This window comes from Podarcis pityusensis (assembly GCF_964106645.2).
Source record: "Podarcis pityusensis genome assembly, chromosome: 9".
Taxonomy (NCBI): Eukaryota; Metazoa; Chordata; class Lepidosauria; order Squamata; family Lacertidae; genus Podarcis; species Podarcis pityusensis.
This window is the reverse complement of record NC_138034.1, coordinates 25,913,637-25,929,938: the sequence shown is the minus strand read 5'-3', so window position 1 is coordinate 25,929,938 and position 16,302 is coordinate 25,913,637. Positions and strand designations below refer to the sequence as shown.

General features: G+C 40.0%; 1 protein-coding gene and 1 long non-coding RNA gene across 5 annotated transcripts in view; one reads left to right on the top strand and one right to left on the bottom strand.

Moving 5' to 3' along the window:
• The window catches only part of LOC308485154 (uncharacterized protein), an 81,025-nt gene that overhangs the window by 39,204 nt on the left and 25,519 nt on the right, over positions 1-16,302 (bottom strand). For 2 of the 4 annotated variants that reach the window (XM_081020599.1, XM_081020600.1), the window contains 3 exons: positions 16,153-16,234; positions 11,036-11,200; positions 1,993-3,700 (listed from right to left, as the gene is read on the bottom strand). Coding sequence is in view for 3 of the 4 variants with exons in the window: in XM_081020600.1 (XP_080876726.1) it covers positions 16,158-16,234 (77 nt within the window). In the remaining variant the exon portion in view is untranslated. Of the gene's footprint in view, positions 1-1,992; positions 3,701-11,035; positions 11,201-15,719; positions 15,919-16,152; positions 16,235-16,302 lie in introns of those variants that run through there. The other 2 variants (XM_081020601.1, XM_081020602.1) reach the window with 2 other exon arrangements.
• The window catches only part of LOC308485166, an 86,558-nt gene that overhangs the window by 65,456 nt on the left and 4,800 nt on the right, over positions 1-16,302 (top strand). The gene's annotated exons all lie outside the window — the stretch shown is intronic.

The window sequence follows — 16,302 nt, the reverse complement described above, 5'->3', positions numbered from 1 at the left end:
AGCAGGGAAAGAGTTTTCATTTTATCAACCTAATCACTATGCCATCTTTTACTATCCCTCAGGAAAACTGAAGGACATTGTTTCATGTTTTACACCAGCTGGTCACATGATTGGATAAAACATTAATGTCCTGGAGGAGCAGAGCTGTACTGATAAGCAGAACTGTTTAGTAGCACCATGGCTGTGCTGGGTAGGACTGGTGGGAGTTGTAGTCCAAAACATCTGGAAGGTGTGTGGAGTAGGGTGGGGGAGGCTGGGTTAGTACCATGCCACAACTTTAAGCTTCATTGTTGGAAGAGAGTCCCCAGCACAGCCATTATTCCCTTCTTCTCCTAAAATAATTTAGCCACATGGCTGGAAGATTAGCTTTTAGTTCTCTCCTTTTTGTTGCTCATCTAACTGTAACAAATACCCATTTCGGTGCAGCAAATAAAACCAAGTTATAACAGAAGCAACAGGAACAATAAACCAAGCTGACGTATGCAACCTATTCTGTATCTGATATGACTGAAAAGAAGTCTCTCTGTTAATCAATAGAAACAGAATATTGTGTGTGTGTGTGTGTTTCTCTTATTGGACAATGCTACCCTGGCTGTAGTCACAGGGGGAAAACAAACCTGTTACAACTTAGCAGTTAGCACAGGAGAAAAAGCATGCTTGGGGAGGGAGTGTGTGATCTCCCCTTTCAGCTTCATGCAGTCTCATATATATATATCAAATCAGTCCTTGAATGAGAACAAGGTTTTGGTTTAACAAATAAAAAGGTGCCAGTACCTTGAAATGGCAGCATTCTAGATGCTGAGAAACGTTGCAGTCAGACAGCTCACTCGGTGCTAGCTGGCATGAAACAAGTTAATGTGCTACCTGCTTGAATACAGTGGTGGTGCTGCCCCTTCTCGTCTATCTGATCCACCTGGTAGCCTCTGCCAGTAGTCGAGGCACATGCAGCAACATGTATGTTCTATTCATGCGCAGTCAGTCCCATGCTGTACTATTTGTCCAGAGGCATCAGATCTTTAGAGCTTCCTCGAATGTGACTGGCTGCCCCCCGAGCTCATTGTACTTCTCTGGCCTTAACCTTCAGTGTGTTCAACATGCTTCCCGAGGGATATCTGTCTGTCTGTGTCAGAGAGAATTAGCAGCTAAGGGAACGTTGGCAGGTTAGGAGGAGATGGTTAAAAATACTGTTTCCTCCCATCCCCCCCCCCACTCTCCAAAACAGACTTCAGCGGACAAGACTAATATTTAATTTTCCAAGGCTGTGGGGAAACAGAACGGCGACAAACCAACAGTATTGATAACTTCACAATAGAAAGCTTTGTATTTGCATTCTGGAAAATAACTCGACTGAACAGGATTAGCCACAGTGCTGAAGTGATCCGTTTTAAGGAGAGTTAGTATAATCACCCTTAAATGAAAAACAGAGAACAGACTATATTAAGAAGGCTATTTTAAAAACACTAGAGGAAACTGTTAAATAAGGGGAGCTAATCCATTTCAGCAGGTGTTGTACAGAGCATTGCTTAAGCAAAAATAGCCTTGCCTATTATTGGTTTGAGGCATTGTTGTTGTAGTTTTTAAATAAACAAGCCATCATGAAAGAAAATGCATTTTTTTGTTTATTTACTAAAAAAATGGGAAGCATGATAAAAATAGAAACAATCAGAAAAATAACATGAAAAAAATGCTATCTGCCAACTAGTTAAGAAAACTTTACTGGATCAATCCACTTCCTTCTAACAGATATATTAATTGTAGTTTAAATAAAATATGCATGTTTTGTTTATCTGAGAAATAAATACTATTAAACCTCAGGATATGACTTTTGAATCTATTTATTTATTTGACAATATTTATATACTGTTTAATCGGCAAAATCCTGTAAGTGGTTTATATAAAAAATTGAAATGTGGGAGGGTATATCAATTAACAAACCCAAGCTGCCCAACATTGTTAGAAAGGCCATCTTTCATATTTACCTTCTTGTTTCCTGTTGCAAGAATCAAAATGACTTAAAAAATCCACATCTTTGTCTTTTTGCTGCTTTCTTGGGGGGGTGGGGTGGGGTTGAGACGATCCCTCAAAAGACTTGATACACTGCATGTTGGTGGCAGAACATCTCACTATCACTCAACACTAGGAAGATGCAGTCGGAGTTACCATCCAACATTTGAAAGAAAAGCCCTGGAACCTAGCTGTTACAGGACAACTAAAAACCATCTAACGACCTTAAGAAATCACAAAGCCACAGACTCCTTTCAGAACACTTGGCAAGACTTCGTTTATTTCGATAATGATGATGTAGATGCACAAGGGCCAGACTGGACTGCCCCCTTTTTGGAATCTATAAGCTTTCTGTCTGCCCATTTGTAACCTAACAAATGAAAGCATACTGTTGGTCCCTGGCAATACAGAGCAATAAGACCTTTATTCTTTGCTGTTCATTACCTAAAATATGCAGTCATACCCTACAACACACCTATTTGCCTATCTACTTCTTTGTTTTGATAAGCTGAAGGTTGCACTGAATTTTATCATATTTACATGCCATTGAGTTTATTGTTCATGATATTGAATTACATAATAAAACTATTGAAAACCAAAACGAAAAAAAACCAAGCAACTTGAATTAATATAAATAAGTGTGCCTTTTTCCTCTTACTGCTCAAAATACAACCCAACCCCCTTTTTTTGTTGTTTTCAATGTCTCTTACAAGCCTAAGACCTTTCTGAGCTTAGCCCTTCTGCTGACATTTTCTATACAAGTTCTGGCTATATATTTGTCCTTGCAGGTTTGCTCCTCCTTCCATTTTCTTTAAGCATCCCTTTTAATTCTGAGCTCAGCAGAAAAGTCTTTATTCATCTGAGTTTTTTTAGATGGGGAGCTTGGGGGTCACCAGTTACCACCACAAATCTCCTCTTTGGAGTAACTGCATGGTTCCTTCTATTCAGAGTCCTCTGAGTTCTCCTTGGTGCTCTGTGCAGTCTACAGTAACTGTTATTGATCCAGTGGTGCAAAAACATTGTCTACTGGAAGGCCCTGCAATCATCCACAGAGAATCTGGTTATTTTGCTCCTGTGTGGGGTGCTTTTCCCTGTGCTGTCCTCTTGTGTTTCCTTCCTTTTCCTTCAAGATTGCCCATGTCCTTCTAAAAACATTTTCTGTGCTATATCTAGAAATTCTGCATCTCTGCTGATAGATAGGTGTGTGTTAAGCCCTTGTATATTCTCTTCCAGCTGGGATGCCAACTTGTACTCGCTGCAGGTTTACTTCTATATGTCCCCAGGCAGAAAAACAAACATAACACTGATCTTGCAGGTCACCAGTCTCTCAGTAGACCTGTTGGTTGCTTGCTTGTACAGTAGCTGTTTCTGTTACCTTCCTGGATCCCTGGCAATACTTCCCCAATAAAATTGCATGTAAAACTCTCTGTTTCCTACCCATCTTCACTTGCTCTGTATCTAATGAAATCCCAACATTTTAAATGTGCACATGCTGCAGCTGATTGGATCAACCAGAGGCCCACATCAAGTCCCTAGTTTGTCCAGAAAATTTAATAAACATTACCTCAAATTTTACAAATGAAGACGACTTAAGAGGTAAGAAAATGGCTTTAAAGTTTAAAAACAGTGGGGGGAATAATAATACTGGCAGCTGCATGTCTCTTTAATTTTTCCTTCTTATTCATGCTAGATGAGCCTCAAGAAAAAAAGGAAAGATTTCAACATATGCTAGCAAACACACGTTCCCCTTCCTAGATGGCTTCATCAACCTAACATGTGTTTACTTCCAAATTATCTTAGCTGGCATAATTTTAATTATTAAACATCTGTTTCTTAATTCCCAACAGTAGTGCCTTTTTATTAAAATGTTACAAAAGAGCTTGCCCATTCCTTTAGTAAGAAGCTTTTAGAACAGCCGGAGCTTACCTAGGAACCACATTCACTGGAAAGCAACTTCAGGCATTGGCTAAAGGTAATGTTATCTGCCAGGCCTTGAGACTTACCAGTAAATGTCAGCAATGTATGTCACATGGCTTGATTGGTAAATAATATATTCCAATATCCCATGAGATAAGTCAAAATTTATTAATTAGGCAAAGCAAAAGTGTAAGGTAACGTTAGAATGTCCCCAAAAGTCAGCATTTCATTTATTTTGTCACTAGCTTTCTGAAATGTTAATACATACTAGTATATGTGAACACACAAAAGTGCTTGACATAAGTTTAAAATAGACTTCCGGGGGCGGCGCGAACGGCAATGGCGGTCCTCTTCTGAACGGGAGAGGAGGCTCCGCAGGCAACGGGTCGTCCGCTACGGCGAAGCGGAGACCCACTCTGGAAAACCCCAGGCGGCAAGAGCCTGGGGTCTTGAGGCTCGGTGGGCGCCTAGAGCGACCCTCCAAGTGCAGAAGGAACCCCGTAAGGGGCTCCGGAGCACGGAGGGGGGTTGCGGCGCTGTGAGCTGTTTCACAGCCTGAGGAGCGAAGCCGCGCTGCTACTGTCGGTGAGCGCTGATCCCTTTTCCTGCTAAATTACGGATCCGGACGAAAAAGCAACTAACTTGTGAGTAAAAGACTGAATCACTTGAATTTGAGACTTTAAAAGGGAAACTTAAATTGACTTGAACTTGGCTGAGAGCGGAGAGACGTGGAAGCAGGAAGTCCGTCTTCCGCAGCCATTGAACTTGAAAAAAAAGCAATCAGCTGGAGGAGTGGAGGCTGAAAGAAAGAGACTCCAAGTTTTACAGATCTAAGCATCTATTGAACTTGCATCTTAAAGTAAAGACTTTAAGTTAAAGATTTGGGATTTTTATTTGCACTTGACTTTCCTCCTCTTATTGGATTACAAATTAGAAGGTGAAACCCAGAGTCAGGAGCTGCCTGAGTATTAAGGGAGCTGTCAGCACTGCAGATTTGGATACTGTATATTGGAACTTGAAACAATCTGAGGGTATTGAGACCTTTTAAATTTGAAACATTCTTTTTGGAGATAAATAAGCACTGTCTGCAACAAAGTGACCATTTATAAACTCTGCTAAACATTTGTATTTGAAGGTTCTTGGACATTAAATTAGACTCTGAAAGACAGATTAAGCTCCCTCTAGAGGATTGGATTATAACAGTGATTTTACATGCACTTTTTACTTTCGATTCCCTTGCTGTTTGCTTGCTCTGGGCCTTTCCATTCTCATGGGAACAACTCAGTGTGACCTTGACTGACAGATAACGTTGGAATGAGTGGCACAAGAAAAAGAGGGAGAGCTAAACAAACAACTCTAACAACTCTAACCTCAGCCTCACAGACACGCAGATCATCTGTGCCTACTTTGCCCTCAGAAGTGGAGGGAGAGGGCGAAGTAGAGCAGTTACAACTGGAAGATATGGCCTCAGGAGCATCTGTTTCTGTACTAGACAAAATTTTTGAAAAATTGGAAGCTTTGGACAAGAAAGCAGATGCGCAATCAGCAAAGATTGATAAAAACACTGAATGTCTAAATAAATTAACCACACAAGTGGTACAGAATGCACAAGCAATTGGACAGTTAACGGAGGCCTCAGCAGAAAATCGGAAATTGACTGAGGACACCAGACAAAGATTTGAAAATTTAGAGCAAGAGGTAAGACCACTCACTAAACAAGTCGGGGAACACCAGATTTATCTCTCGATGATAGAACTGCGAAACCGTGAGAACAACTTAAGGATTAGATCACTACAAGAGGCAGAAGAAGGACATCTAACTGAGTTTTTGACCAAAGAATTCTCCAAGTTCTGGAACCTGGAAGAAAAGGACTTTAAAATTGTGTCAGCTTTCAGACTTGGAAGATTTATAAAGAAGGAGAGGCCCAGAGACTGTTTGATAACATTGAGATCAAAGGAGGAAAGGGATAAGATTTTGGGACTACACTTTGTAAAATCACTGGAGGTGTTGGATAGAAGAATTGAAATTTATAAAGATATCCCAAGACTACTGCTTGATCTTAGAGCCGCCTATTCTGAACTTGTTAAACTACTAAGGAGCAACGCAATTCCATTCAGGTGGGAATTTCCCCAAGGAATATCTTTTACCTTTAGAGGGAGAAAGGTCAAAGTGAGAACATTGGAAGAGAGAGATAAATTCTTGTCTACACATGGAGAAGACCTTCAAAAAGGAACTGAACTACCTTCTGGGCCTGAGGCAACGCCAGTACCAACATCAGCATCTGTGGAACCTGAAGACCCTGAGAAGATACCACCCCTTGAAAAATAACCAGATAGTTCAGGATGTCTCTGCAACTGTTGAGCTGGAATATTAATGGTTGTAACATTCCGGAAAAAAGGAAGAAAATATTTCATATATTAAAAAAAGAACAATTGGACATTATTTGTTTACAAGAAACACATGTGACGAGGCTCCACAGAAAAGTGTTAATAAATAAAAGATTGGGCCAGGAATTTGTATCGTCCGACAAAGTCAAAGTCTTGTGGTGATATATGCAAAAGAGAGCCTGTCACCTAAATTCCTATTTAAAGATGAACATGGAAGAATTTTGGCTATTGAGATACAACATCAAGGTGAGAAACTGCTGATATTAGGAATCTATGCACCTAATGAAGGGAAATCGGAATTTTACAAGAAGTTGCAGGAGACAATGCTGGACTACCTAGATTATAACAACATCATAATGATGGGAGATATGAATGGGGTCGTATCAACTAACATGGACAAGTCACAAAGTCAAAATGTTACAAAAGACGGCAGACTACCTAAAACCTTTTTTGAAATGACTGACAATATGGATTTGATTGACATTTGGAGGACAAAGAACCCGCTAGGAAGAGAGGGAACATTCTTTTCTGAAGCCCAACTGACCTGGACAAGAATCGACCAAATATGGATTTCCAGAGGCCTGGCACCTAAGGTCAGAAAAGTGGAAATCTGCCCAAAGACCTGCTCCGACCATAATGCAGTAAAGATGGATATGACATTATTACCAACTGGATCCTTTAGATGGAAGATGAATGACAATTTGTTTAGAGATCAGGAAATTACCAAGAAGGCCCAAAAAGTTCTGAAGGACTATTTTGAGATAAATATGAATAACATGGTGGAAAAAAGAATAATCTGGGACGCAAGTAAAGCTGTAATGAGGGGATTCTTGATACAACAGAATGCAGTAAAGAAAAGAACACAAAATGAGAAAAAAGATAAGATCTTGGAAAAAATAAAAGAATTAGAGAAGAAATTAAGAGTGAATCCGAAGTCACAGCCAACTCTGAGAGAAATTAAACTTTATCAAACACAATATTCTAAATTGATAAACCAGGAAATTGAATGGAAGGTTAAATTAATGAAACAAAAAACGTTTGAGTCGGCGAATAAATGTGGAAAACTGCTAGCTTGGCAGTTGAAGAGAAGACAAAGATTAAACACTGTTACAAACTTAGAGGTTGATGGAAAAAACATTCAGAATCCAGTGGACATTAGAAAGTGTTTCCAGAGATATTTCAAAAAATTATATACCCAAGGGCCGCAAGATGATGTTGAGATTAAACAATTTTTGGTAAAAAACGGACTATCTAAATTGTCACAAGAAAATAGGACAATCCTGAATTCTAAAATAACACGACAAGAGATTGAACAAGCTATCCAGAACATGCAACTTGGCAAATCTCCAGGACCAGATGGGCTGACCTCCAAGTACTATAAGACATTAAAAGACTATTTGATACAACCTTTGATGGAGGTCAGCAATGAAATTATGGAGGGGAAGAGGGCACCGGAGTCGTGGAAAGAAGCGTTTATCACATTAATACCAAAGTCGGAAGCTGAAAAGACACAACTTAAGAACTACCGTCCCATCTCTCTTTTAAATGTGGATTACAAAATATTTGCAGACATTCTGGCAATTAGATTTAAAAAAGTTTTAAATGAAGTAATTCATAAGGACCAGGCCGGCTTTCTCCCAGGAAGACATCTGTTTGCTAACACAAGGAACATTATTGATATCTTGGAACTTTTGCAAACAGACATAAATACAAAAGCAGTCTTAATTTTTATAGACGCGGAGAAGGCCTTTGACAATATCTCCTGGAAATTTATGATGGGAAATTTGAAAGAGATGGGAGTGGGACGGGGTTTTGAGAATGGGATTGGGGCGATATATTCAGAACAGAAAGCTAAACTGATAGTTAATAATGTGGTTACAGAAGAGTTTAAAATTGAAAAAGGGACACGACAAGGTTGCCCTATTTCCCCTTTGTTATTTATTTCGGTTCTGGAAGTGCTATTAAACATGATTAGAGAGGATCGGTTGGTGGAAGGAATTCAGGTCGGTCAGAAACAATATAAATTAAAAGCTTTTGCAGATGACCTGGTTTTGACCCTGCAGAAGCCAGAGCCCAGTACGAAAAGAGTATTACAACTGATTAATGATTTTGGTCGGGTGGCTGGATTTAAATTAAATAAACAGAAAACTAAGGTTTTGGGGAAAAATTTGACGGATACAGAGTCAGAACGGTTTCAGAATGAGATGGAACTTAACGTGGTTAAAAAAGTAAAATACCTAGGGGTAAACATAACAGCAAAAAATCTAAGTCTATTTAAGGACAATTATGAAAAATGCTGGACAGAAATTAAGAGAGACCTAGATAGTTGGTCAAAATTGAAACTTTCTTTGTTAGGCCGAATTGCTGCTATCAAGATGAATGTATTGCCAAGGATGTTGTTTTTATTTCAAACACTTCAGGTCTTGGACAAAACGGGGTGCTTTCAGAAGTGGCAGAGAGACATTTCTAAGTTTGTCTGGCAGGGCAAAAAGCCCAGAATTAAGTTTAAGATATTAACTGATGCAAAACAAAGAGGGGGCTTTGCCCTGCCAGACTTAAAGTTGTATTATGAAGCCGCAGCGTTCTGCTGGCTAAAAGACTGGCTACTTCTTGAGGACACTGATGTGTTGGATCTGGAAGGGTTTAACAATGCTTTTGGATGGCATGCATATTTATGGTATGACAAGGTTAAAGCAAATAAGGCCTTTAAGAACCATATTGTCAGAAAATCATTGTTTAATGTCTGGACAAAATATAAAGACTTGCTGGAAAATAAAACACCAAGGTGGCTTTCACCTTTGGAAGCCAAGGCCCGAAAAAGACCCAATATGGAGGCTAAATGGCCAAAATATTGGGAAATACTAGAAAAGGATGGAGACAATTGGAAATTGCAGAGTTTGGAGAAAATGAAAGACAAAGTGCGAGATTGGTTACATTACGCTCAGATTAAAGAAGTTTTTAAAAATGATAAGAAACTAGGGTTCCAGGTGGAGAAATCGAAATTAGAAACAGAATTGTTAGAACCAAAGATTAAGGTACTTTCAAGAATGTATAACTTGCTGTTGAAATGGAATACACAAGATGAAACGGTTAAATCGGCTATGATAAGGTGGGCACAGGACATTGGGCATAATATCATGTTTGAGGACTGGGAGAGGTTGTGGAGTAATGGATTGAAATTTACTGCATGTAACGCTCTGAAAGAAAATGTAATGAAAATGATTTATAGATGGTATATGACCCCAGTCAAACTTGCCAAAATTTACCACCTGTCTGATAATAAGTGTTGGAAATGCAAAGAGTGTGAGGGAACGTTCTTCCACCTCTGGTGGACTTGCCCTAAAGTGAAGGCGTTCTGGGAAATGATTTATAATGAACTAAAAAAGGTATTTAAATATACCTTCACTAAGAAACCAGAGGCTTTCCTTTTGGGTATTGTCGGCCAAGGGGTGGCAAAGAAGGACCAGACATTCTTTATGTATGCAACAACAGCAGCAAGGATACTTCTCGCAAAACATTGGAAAACTCAAGATCTACCCACACTGGAAGAATGGCAGATACAACTGATAGACTACATGGAACTGGCTGAAATGACCGGCAGAATCCGTGACCTGGGAGAAGAGAGGATTGAGGAGGACTGGAAGAAATTTAAGAACTATTTACAAAAGTATTGTAATTTGAGTGAATGCTAAACAAGATGCTAGATCAAAATAACTGAGCACCACTAAATTTAGAAGTTTTTTTAAGAAAATAAGTAAGACTGTGAAATTTAGCTCCTTTTGAGAATTATAAGATTATGAAACATAGAAGGGATATAAGAATTTAAATAAGATGATAAATTGCTGACAAAATGTTACAACGATGAAAATGGGAGCGGGAGATGTGAGGAAGTCCAAAGAAAATGTGAAAATATGTTAAGATCAATGTTACATTGTTTATTATGTTTATCTTTATTGTAAAATTTAATAAATTGCTTTAAAAAAAAAATGACATAAGTTTAAAATACACTAAAATTTCACTAAGGGTGCAATTTTATGCACAGCAACTTGGGAGCAAGCCCCACTAAAAAGAGTGGTATTTGAGTAAATACACATTGAATTGATTGTTATGTTACTGCAACCTCAAATGCTTTCGATGCAGCAAGAGAACTGCACTGAATATGCCCTATTTCCAATTTGATTAAGATTGCTATCTTCTGGTTGTTAGTCAGGGGCAAGACTTTCTATTAGTGTATCTGAGCTACAGAAAAAATATTAACTGTTTCTTGTCATGCCAGTGTCTGGTTCTATAAACTCCTAGTATATTTTTGCAGTGTTCTGTGTTTTGGTTCTTATTTGACTTGTGCTCTAAGTTCTGATATCTCATCTGGAAAATACTATGGTGTTAAACCTTATAAATAGCTTATATTGCACAATAAACACATTGAAGCTATCCTGGCCACCCTGAGTGTGTTGGTTTGCTTTACTAGTACGTAAAGCTTCTGAATACCAGTTGAAGAAAAACATCTAGAACAGGCCTGCGCTGTGATTTCTCCCAAGCCAAACCTAGCTTGCCATATATGATGGCCTACCAGTACCTGCATAAATCTCCTATTTTTGTTGTCTGGAACTATGAAAACAGAGAACCTAACCACTCACCACAGCACAATACGTCACTGTTGGGCTGTAGTTGACTTAATAGATCACAAATTATGCAGGTCTGTCCAAGACAGATCACACCGGACTAACCTATTTTTTATGTCATCATCTGAGAGACAAATTCTTTTCTGCACAAGTGCAAATGAGCTGATCTGTTTGGACCAGATTTGTGCAACTTCAGACTCATCAAGCAAAACACAGGTCACCTCCCTGGTGGCTGACAATCCCCCATTTTTGCAGTCCTAGCTAGGCAGACTGTAAAAAGTCAAGATTTATTGAACACCTAGTTGGCCACAATATATGGTTGATAGGCTGTGGTTGGTTAGATGAATCACAATTTACATGTGCCTGAATTGGTTCTTACCAGGATATTTGTTGCAGTATCACACAAGGTAATGTTTTGTGGTACTGCATAAAAAAAGTCATTACTGACATTAGTATAATGTATACAGTAGTACCTCGGGTTACATACGCTTCAGGTTACATATGATTCAGATTACAGACTCCGTTAACCCAGAAATAGTGCTTCAGGTTAAGAACTTTGCTTCAGGATGAGAACAGAAATCGTGCTCCGGTGGCGCGGCAGCAGCAGGAGGACCCATTAGCTAAAGTGGTGCTTCAGGTTAAGAACAGTTTCAGGTTAAGAACGGACCTCCGGAACGAATTAAGTACCTAACCCGAAGTACCACTGTAGTATAGTATTGTTTAGTAATTCATACATATAGCATAGTATTATAACGTTTATAAGGAAGTGGTATGCTATATAGTATAGAGGAAAGAGTTGAATGAGTCAGATGCTATTGTAGGAGAATGGTTGAATTGCATTGTGTCCAAAGAAATGTAGAGAGCCAGGATGCAGAGGGACAGTGAGAGAAGGTCAGTGGAGGACTATGAAGTTGGAGGCAGTGCAATTTGAGTCTGGGTGATAGAAAATGACTGGAGGTAAGGAAAGGAAATGGCATGGATCTTAGCAGCTGCATATCTAGCCCTTTCCAATCTGCTCACATACTTAGAACTGGCCACCTTGTTTCCTAAATGAAGAGGAACTGAGTTGTGGTGTTTGCAGTCAGACTGAAACACCAGTCAACACTGATGTGTAATTGCAGAACTGCTGGCTTAGCCCTGGCAGACAGACAGTAGCAGCAAAACAGATTGCCTGCCTGATAAAGTCCATATGCTTGAAATACACCATACATTTGGCTTTTGCTCCTTTAGGAAAGCCTTGGGGAAATGTTAGGCCAGTAATCTAAAGCGTCACAGGGCAAGTCAGCTCTTTCTGGGTGCACAAATTCTACTCTACCTGACTTCTGCTGCCTCCAGAGTTAAAGGTGGAATATTTGATCATCTTGTGAAATGTTAGAGAAGCAAGATATGGGAGTTTCCTTAGAAACTAGGTTTAAATTCAGTAGTTTTCTTGGTACTGTGGAGGAGTAAGTTCAGACTACTTTACTTAGAAATCTTCCAGGTTTGTCAGTAGAACTTCAATCCTTTTATACAGTTAGCTGATAAAACTTTAAAACACCCACCCACAAGAGGCCTACACCCAGAGATGCTGCTGGTAAAATGATGGTTTGTAGAAATCTAGCGCCTTCCAACTGTAGCCAGAACTAGCAGTCTTTGGATCCCATATATGGTTGGGGACTGCAGCCACTTTGCAGTGCCTCACAGAGCATAGAATTTGTGCATTTTTTCCAAGATGCAATGATCTAGAGTGCTGATGCTTTTATGAAAGAATTCAACACATCCACAGATACCTCTCAACAGGTACTATGAGCCATGAGAGCTATGCTTCTTGTCAGGGAAGAGTTAGAAGTTTCTAGTTTCTCAGAGAGAGAAAGCATTCCCCGGGGGGGGGGGGGGGGAGAGCAGTGAATCTAATAGAAGAGAGCAACAGGAACAACAGGGAGGGACAGGATGTTCCCAGGAAAGGCAAGGGTTAAGTTCTAGCTCAGATTAGGAGGAGGGGAGATACAAGCCAGCTCTAGTGAGGAGGTTAGAGAAAAGAGCGGGAAAGCAAAAGGAAGGGCGCGTTCGACATTTTTAGAGTGGCTGGTATCGGAGAAGCAGAGCTCAGAAGGTATCTGAAATAAGTGACTCTGAGGAATAATAGTTAAGAACCATTTATAAGATTGTTTTGTTAATATGCAAAAAAAAGTTATAAAAGAACAAGAAACGTTTGTGTGGTGATCTGAAGAGGACAACGACCAGTCCTGACAGCTTCTTATGAACATCTCTATCCCACCCTTCAAGATTTGAGATCAAAGATAAATTTCAATTGTTGTGTCCACAAGCTAAAAGCAGTAGTTCTAAAACAGAAAGCATAGACCACAAACCAAACAGGTGCCATTTAAGTGAGTGTTGGGGGGGAGGGGGAGAAAAGGATATTCACCTCATGCCAAAGTTAGGCATCAGGCAAGCCTCTTTGGAGAGAGCATTCCAAAGTTGGGGAACTACCGCTGAAAAGACCCTCTCTCCGATAGCCACCTGACACACCTCCAATAGCAAAGAGACTAGGAGGAGGAAAACTTAATGGCTATCATGGTTACAAGCTGTGAAAGAGATTTAAAGGTCAAAACTAGCTCTTTGAACTGACCCTGGAAATAAACCAGGAGACAGTGCAGCTGTCAAAGTACTGGTATGATATGGTCAGAGTTAATGACAGTCCCAATTAGTAATCTGCTTTAAACTAAATGGAGTGCCTGAGACATCTTCCAAGGCAGCCCCATATAAAGCACATTACATGAGTCTAGTGAAGTCTCCATGTTCAGAGTAAACCTCTAAGTTCCAGGTGGTGGGAGCAAGCAGTAGGTAAAGGCTTCTGTTGACTTGTCTTCCTTGTGGGCATGACACCAGACTGGCCAATCTTAGAAAAGGGAGTCTAGATTAGGTGAACCTAGCAGGACTCCTCATAAATTCTTACAGATTAAGCTCTTAATAAGAAATTACTTTATATAACTATTCTGCAGCTGAGGGTCAAAGTCATTCCTTTTCTACATGAATCTATTTATGTGAATTGGTAACAGACTTGTGTAATTAATACCCTCATTTGGATTCTTGAATATCACGCGTCACAGAGCAAATTAATGCATTACATTCTATACAGGGATGGGGGAGACGAAGACTGCATTTATTGGTGAAATCTACCTAACCCACTCTGTGGTGGGTGGAAATAGGGGTTAGGAATGGGGGGGGGGAGGATTTGATTCAGTTCACATTTAAAGGCAGTCCTGCCACATTCACATTTTCTATAACAATATGGCAACTGAATATGTCAACCAATATGCTTAGCCATTCTTTGGAATTTGCACTTCTCTAAATTTGCAAGGCACTTCTGCAGCCAAGGAATGTGTGCAAAAATGCATGTGCTAAGACAGAGTGCTCATAAAACGCATTTGAAAACAGCATACAAAAGACATTATATGTGGGGAAATGGCTTTGTGAAAATGTGTAAATTTGCAAAATTGCATATGAAGGCAGGAATACTAGAAGAAATTTGCACTAAACTGCTGCTGAGTTTTTGTGAACGGAGGTGGAGAACTGAACTTGAGGATGGGGAAATGAGAAATGGAGAGAACCAAAACTGAAAGAAACCCAAAGAAGACAGATTCACCTATCCCTAATTCTGGATCAGCATTCTCCCTCTCTGACCCAGAGTCTGAACAACTGGTCTTGAGAGTTTGGTTCAGCAGACCCAGGTCCTGCTCATCTCCTGTCTCTCCAGTACCTGCACACACACACTCAAGTCCTGCTTCTTCTCCCATGGCTGTTTTTCTCCTACTCTGCACCATGTCCCAGCAGCTGAACATAAGAGCTCTGCTGGATCAGACGAAGGGTCCACACAATGTTTAAGCAATAGCCCTTTCTCCAGCTACTACAGTGGTACCTCAGGTTACAGATGCTTCAGGTTACAAACGCTTCAGGTTACAGACTCCGCTAACCCAGAAATAGTACCTCGTGTTAAGAACTTTGCTTCAGGATGAGAACAGAAATCGCACAGCGGTGGCGTGGCGACAGCGGGAGGCCCCATTAGCTAAAGTGGTACCTCAGGTTAAGAACCGTTTCAGGTTAAGAACAGACCTCCAGAATGAATTAAGTTCTTAACCCAAGGTACCACTGTAGTATTATTCAGAGGTGTAGCTTTTCTGCTTCAAAAGCTATTTTCCTGATTTAAATAACCTCATTGCATGAATACTGCAAATTGCAAACCATGATTGAGCAAGGTATCCTCTCTCCTTATTCATCCCCTCTTTTCACCACCACCTCACCCAGGAGCGCCTCCTTTTTTGTGATGAAGGGCAGTATAAATATGCAATAATAAGGAAGATGCAAGCTGGAGTTCCCTCCCACTATCTTCTTAATCCCAGAGCAGATAGACAAGCAGGGTCAGCAATGAGACCTGGATATTGGAGGAGCAGGACAGGAGAAGCTGTGGTTACATATTCTTCTGCAACTGCTGAGCTGTTAATGAGACAGGCAGGATTTCTAGGTTGTGACCTGGCAGCCTTAGCTGTGGCAGATGCACTTAAACAAGGGCATATGCAAATGAGCAATAGCTGGTGATTTTATTCTTCGTCCTGCATAGAATCTGAGCTGCCTTGCACTTGAAAAGCCCGATCAGAATTAAGTAGGCTCCAGGCCCTTTAGTGACTCACACGCTCATCCTTCCAAGGGCTTCTCTTTCCCCATCATGTGGTGCCTGTATACTCATTTTCACATATTTGTGCATAAATTGTGTAACCTTGGTTTAAGCTGGTAACTGGTCCACATTTGTCTGCCTCAATAGGTTTCCCTATACTTTTGTGTTTGCACACAATCCATTTAAAATGAAATTGTCTTAATATGGCTTTGGTACACCTCAGCATTTCTCTAAGGTGACTGTTTTAAGATCTCCCACAGTAGTTCAATGTCTCTCTGCTGAAGTTACCAGTCTCCCAGTTTCCACAAAAAAAGCAGAGGTGGACAGGTGTATATGCCTGTGGAAGTGCAGAAATACCCATTGGTTTATATCCTATTCCATGAGTGTGCTGCCACCTAGCAACAATTGAACGGATTCAGTCTTACAAACATGTGACTAGAAAATCAGAATACCAGTAGCACATCCATGCCAAAGAAAGTAAGAAGCCCATTGGGTTCAATAGGGGTTACTCTGAGGTATGGATAAATTTGGGGAGAAGTTAGATTCAGATTGCATTCAAAAGAGAACCTACCTCATTCACATTTTCTGAAGCAGTACACAAACGAAAATATTCACTTCTCTGGTTTTTGCAATGCCGTTCTCCAGGATTGAACCTGGATAGATAAATATATGGAAATTCTTTTAATACTGTACACATTTTAAAATCATAGTGATAATTTAT